This window comes from Salvia hispanica, unplaced genomic scaffold (genome assembly GCF_023119035.1).
Source record: "Salvia hispanica cultivar TCC Black 2014 unplaced genomic scaffold, UniMelb_Shisp_WGS_1.0 HiC_scaffold_254, whole genome shotgun sequence".
NCBI classification, from domain to species: Eukaryota; Viridiplantae; Streptophyta; class Magnoliopsida; order Lamiales; family Lamiaceae; genus Salvia; species Salvia hispanica.
In genome coordinates this window covers 2411-8000 of record NW_025951975.1, presented here as the reverse complement: position 1 = coordinate 8000, position 5590 = coordinate 2411, and the positions used below count along the sequence as shown (strand labels likewise).

General features: G+C 36.0%; 1 protein-coding gene and 1 long non-coding RNA gene across 2 annotated transcripts; both read right to left on the bottom strand.

Moving 5' to 3' along the window:
* Positions 1–1405: 1405 nt before the first annotated feature.
* On the bottom strand, positions 1406–2742 carry LOC125198783 (heavy metal-associated isoprenylated plant protein 35-like). Its single transcript, XM_048097053.1, has 3 exons — positions 2535–2742; positions 2324–2399; positions 1406–2245 (listed from the first exon to the last, which is right to left on the bottom strand). Exons 1-3 carry the CDS (start codon positions 2589–2591, stop codon positions 1491–1493), a joined length of 888 nt encoding a protein of 295 aa, XP_047953010.1. The 5' UTR covers positions 2592–2742; the 3' UTR covers positions 1406–1490.
* Positions 2743–4467: 1725 nt separating this feature from the next.
* On the bottom strand, positions 4468–5064 carry LOC125198782. Its single transcript, XR_007172472.1, has 3 exons — positions 4905–5064; positions 4745–4816; positions 4468–4641 (listed from the first exon to the last, which is right to left on the bottom strand). It is a non-coding gene; the product is annotated as an uncharacterized LOC125198782 (long non-coding RNA).
* Positions 5065–5590: the final 526 nt, after the last annotated feature.

The following is a 5590-nucleotide window of genomic DNA, read 5'->3' as shown; positions in this document are numbered from 1 at the left end:
GTATGCCCTTTGTGTTTCATTGGATCATTCAATGAGAGATCAACACTTTTTTGTACGGTATATAGTTCATGATCTCATGCTACTTGGCTTTAATCATGCTCCTTAGAAAGTCCCACTTTGACTTCAACATTGGCTTTAAGGAATGTGAACTAGTAATATAGAATAACTGAATAAGTATACAGAGTGAAAACCATTTATCGAAATTAGTAGAGTAAAAGCATATTGGGAAGCACAAAAATGACAAATTTGGATTTTTTAAAATGTCAAAAAGTTTATGGGAATAAAAAAAACCCATATAGAGTGTTTGTAATGAAAACCATATATAGGTAAAAAAAAAGAAGGCTTTGTTGAATGAGCATTTGCCTACCAATTGTCATGTTAATGATTTTATTTTAAGGTTGTTCAAAAACAAGTTGTGTATAATATGTTAGGTAAAATATTGGGTGAGATGTTTGTGAATATTCTGTATTGATTGGTGAGGCTGAATTGTTCCTCGCCCATCATCATCTGCCTGCAAAAGTTTCCCTCACTTTCTATACATATATGATTCCTTGGAATAATTTTCCATCTCCTATTTATTACTGCACTACATGTGATAAGTGACCCAACCTATTTGTGGACTTTGATATATAATGAGGGACACTATGCTAGGCTCACCCTCACGGTGCACACGAGCCAAATTCGACCCGAAACCAAATTTGACCCGACCAGAAGAAGAGGAAGAAGGCATGTTGGGACGAGGCGGCGGCATTGAGAGCACGAGAGAAGTCTTTTTCTATAATAAATTGAGATATCATTTTATCGTAAGTATGCAAGAATATGAGATGAAATATCAATCTAGTGCCAATAGATTATGTTCATAAAAAAGAATAGTAATTAAGGCTCCTTGGTATAATATCAATCGGAAAGTATGGAATACTTTTCAGGAATGAACTAAAAAGAAAATAATTCATACTTTTCAGAGACGGAGGGAGTATAATAAATCAAAATAACATGGGAAAATAGCCTTAAAAACATGAACTTTTCCTAAAATTCTAGTATTTCCCACAAACTTTTAAAATGGTGAAAAATACATGAACTTATGCGGAATTTCTCATGAAATAAATTTTCTATCCAAGTTTAATGACGTGTACATAACATGCAAAAATAGGACAAAATGCAACGTTGTTTTAACTCTTAACTACAATTGTAATCATATTTCCTAAAATCAATAAATAAGGCTAAAAAATTTATTTCATGAAAAATCCACACATCTATTAAAGTCCCTATTAAAGTTCATGGTATTGTTCACCATTTTTAAAGTTCACATAAAATACCTTTCTTATGTGACCTAGGTTATAGTCTAATAAACCTAGCAAGTTTGGCAATTTAAATCAATTACTAAATCTGAAATTCCACAGCAAAATGAGCATTAAAACGTTTTAATGCAACATTAGACACTAACATATTCAAAATTCTATATACATTCGCAAAAAAAAAACGCAAGATTATCACATGACGCAGCATCCATTAGGATTCTCATCGCTCAACACCTCGAACGAATCCAACGGCTGCGCTTGCGCCACGTACTCCTCCGGCTGCCCATACGCGTAAGCATACGGCGACGGCGCCACGTAGTACCCCGGCGCAGCTGGCACGCTAGGATACGCCGCATTGTAGCTCATAACATACGCCTGCTGCGGCGCACCATAACTCGGATACGCCGCATTAATCTGCGGTGGAGGGCTCCCATTGATTTGATCAACGGCTTGCGTGATTCCCACCCTCGGAATCTCCAATCCTGTGCTCGACGCCGCACCATTACCCGCTGCTCCCGCACTGTTATTACTGTTATTCCCTTTTCGCCCTCGCCTTTTCTTCTTTTTACCTCCACCACCACCGCCGCCGCCGCCTTTATTCTCTGGCGGCGGCGGCTTGTCGCCGGCGGAGGCATTTTCCGGCGGCTGGTCGAGCATGAACTTGACAGTAGGTCCGCCGTTTCCGCTGGCGAGGCGCGGGGAGCTGATCTTGACGTTGCCGTTGTCCGGCGGCGGGTCGTCCTCTTCGTCTTCGGTGTTTTCGGCGCTTTTTGAATCGGCTTCTTTGTCGTTTCCTTTCTTGTCCTTGTCCTTGGGCTTGGGATTCTCTGGCCAAAGCTCTGCATGTTTGCCTGTCTTCACCAGCTTCTTGATGAGAGTCTGCGCGTCTACGTTTCCGGTCACGGTCACTTTTTGCTGCTGCGCTTCAATATTTATTGTATAAACACCTATAAAAAAGATTAAACACGGATTAATTAAGCATCCACTAATTGAAGCTTTGAAACATGCAAAAACATTAGTGTTACCTTCGATGCTTTGGAGCACTTTCTTGACTTTTCTTTTGCAGCCTTGACAGTGGATGGAAACTTTCAGAACCCATGTCTGAAAATCAAGAGAGAGAGATTTTAGAACACTTGCTATAAAACATAAAGGTGGCAACAAAGAGGGAGATATCAGCTGTTTTTTTTTTTTAAAACTTATTTTTATAAATTAATTTTGTTGGAAGTTGTTTGGTACCTGGTACTGAAGAGAGGGAGGCTGTGGGGGTTCTTGATCTGCTTGTCCGGACGCCATGAATTGAAATGAAGTGAAAGATGGAGAGTGTTGGTATAAAATTGAAGAGACTAGAACAGAGAGATGCTAGAGTACTTGGTTCACTACCTAGAGTATTTTTTAAATGACAAGACTACCCACGCACCGCCACACACCACATTTTCTATTTTGGGGAGTATTAATCCATACTCTTTCAAGTACGAGTATGAGTCTTTTATTATGTTCTAGTACTTCAAATATATGGAGTACATTTTTACTCTTACTCGTCCCATTTTAGGAGTTTTTATTTATCATTTTTAGATCTCCCACCTTAGAAGTCCGATTACAATATTTCATAAATAGTACTCTCTCCATTTCATAGTAATAAAAACATTTCTTTTGGACACGAAGATTAAGAAAAATTGTGTTAGGTGAATTAAGTAAAGAGAGAATAAAGTGGAAAATGAAAAAAGATAGAGAGATGAAGAGAGAATAAAGTAGGTGTGGAAAAAATATGTTACTTAACAAAAAAAGGAAATGACTTTATTAAGAACGTACCAAAATGATAAAATGACTCTATTATTATGAAATGGATGGAGTATTTATTAAAACACGTGTCAAATTTAAATAGAATTCTTAAAGTAGGACGGAGAGAATACGTGCTATTTAGTTACATTTTATACTGTACAATGTGTGGAGCAAAAGAAAATGAACACAACTAAACAAGTGAGTAATAATATAACCTTGTAAACATATAGTACTTGAGTATTAATCTGTGAAGTGGAACATGCAAACATAATACCATTTGTCCAAAAAAAATTTAGTCTCGTTTTGTTATTTTAGAATGTCCAATAAAAATAATCTCATTTTTTAAAATAAAAATTAACCTTTTCTCCTCTTTCTATACTTTATTCATTTCTTTTCCATATCTCTTTTACGTTATTTACTTTTCTTATTCTCTATTACTTTATCAATTTCTTATTAAAACTTGTGATGTTTACTATTTTTTTTGGACAGTTAAAAGTGAATATTGAAAGTTTTCCCTTTCTTTTTTTTTGCTCTGAACACCAATATTTAAGTTTGTAGGTGCACTTTTAAATTCATTTATGATTTTAGCATAGTACCGCTACGCAATTTCAACCTTATTTATTCCAACCTTCCATTCGCACTTTATGACCATATTAAATAAATGATCGAATACACTCAATTATTCAAATTTAGTTGCCCGTATTCAAATCAAATAGTGTCACCGTTGTGGCAAACGACGCCACCTACTAACTTAAAAGGCTATAATTACACAATGAAGATATCAGAGATAACTTAGAATGCTTCTCGATCATTCTTTAACCTTGATTACTTCTTGGTCATTCTTTGATAAATTTACATTGCTGACAATATAAAGCAGTTTAGTAGTAGTAACACTTTCATTTCAACTATATTAGTTGGAGTTAGAATCACCACGGCCATATGAAAAATCACTATTGAATATTGATATTGATGATGAGTATAATTTCTATTGTAAGCTTGGTTTATAAAATAAATTTCTATTTCTATTTCTGTTTCACCAAATCAAATTATGTAGCTTTGGAAATAACTTGTGCCTCTTATTCCAAGGCCACCTACGAAATCATCAAATTTGTATTAATGCAAGATTAGCGGGAGACAAGGCAGGTAAAGACACGGCCCCTCCCCCTCAACCAAAAATTGAATATTGATAGGCATGGAAATGTGTGAAGCCATGAAGGGGGTCTAGAGCTAATAAATGAAATAATTGTTTACAATTCACAACGCAAAATTATAGGGAATTCCGAATAGAGCCATTCCATTTTCATGCATTGGCATCTGTGATAATAAACATCAGAGAAAGGCCAAGAAAAACATACTAACTTGAAAGATACTCCCACCAAATGACTAGAGAAAGTGGCAAATGAAATTAAAATTTAGATAGATGGATGACATATTTAGCATAATAGCATCGCAATGGTAGTGCATAAACAGTGAAGAAACTTCAATATATTCAATTATGTGGATCTTGATCTAAAATCTTGCTATTTTCTATATCTCCAACCTGCTTCGCCTCTCCTGCATCATCCTGCAGTTATGAAAAATTGTTGAGGATTTACAAAATCTCATAATAAGCTACATTAAAAAAATCAAGACATGGCATCAATGACATGTCGGCATAACATACTGACCTCTAAATTTTTAAAGCTGGATGCAACGTCTTCCTGCTGCTGTTGGAGAGCAGTCATCAGTTCTTGAAATCCCTTTTGTGTATATAACAAACAAGCAATGTGATAAGTGTGTGTAATTTCATATGTAAGGCATATATACGTATATAGGACGACAACTAACTGTTTGAAGCTGATCAACTTCAGCATTTAGCGACTTCTTAAGCTCTGAGAGCTCCTGCAGGAAGAGAGGAAGCAGATCACTGGACCACGGGAGGATTCATGTATCAAATTCATCAACCTTTAGATGAAAAGAAAGATTTATAGTGATATCGATTGCTGTGTCCGGACAAATTTTCAGTTTCTAGGATGAGACAGCGCACAACTTATATGGTAACAGAAGCATACCAATGTAGGAGTTCCAAATTGTCCACATTCGAACACCAACACTCAAACTCTTATTTAAGTGTAAGTAGCAATAAACATCTTGTATGTGGCTGGTCCATTGTACACAATTGAAAACACACCATACAAAATGATAGTACAATTGTGCCATACAACTAACATAAATTTGACTCGAATTCCAATTAATGCCCACAACTCTCAAGTTTTAAGTCATATAAGGAGCCCAGCACTACAATTCGTAAGACTAACGTTGAAGGATAGGCTACAACTAACAAAGACATAGCAACTCATCAAGATCATTCATTATCTCCAAATGAATTGCTAATACTTACATCATGGTAAACCTTAACTTGAGTGTCCAGCTTCGTTCTCCAGTTCTGGAGGTCCTATTTTATTGCAAGAAAAGGAACAAGTTAAGAAATTACTGAACTCAAGAGCAAGAAACAGAACACTACTTGATCACCT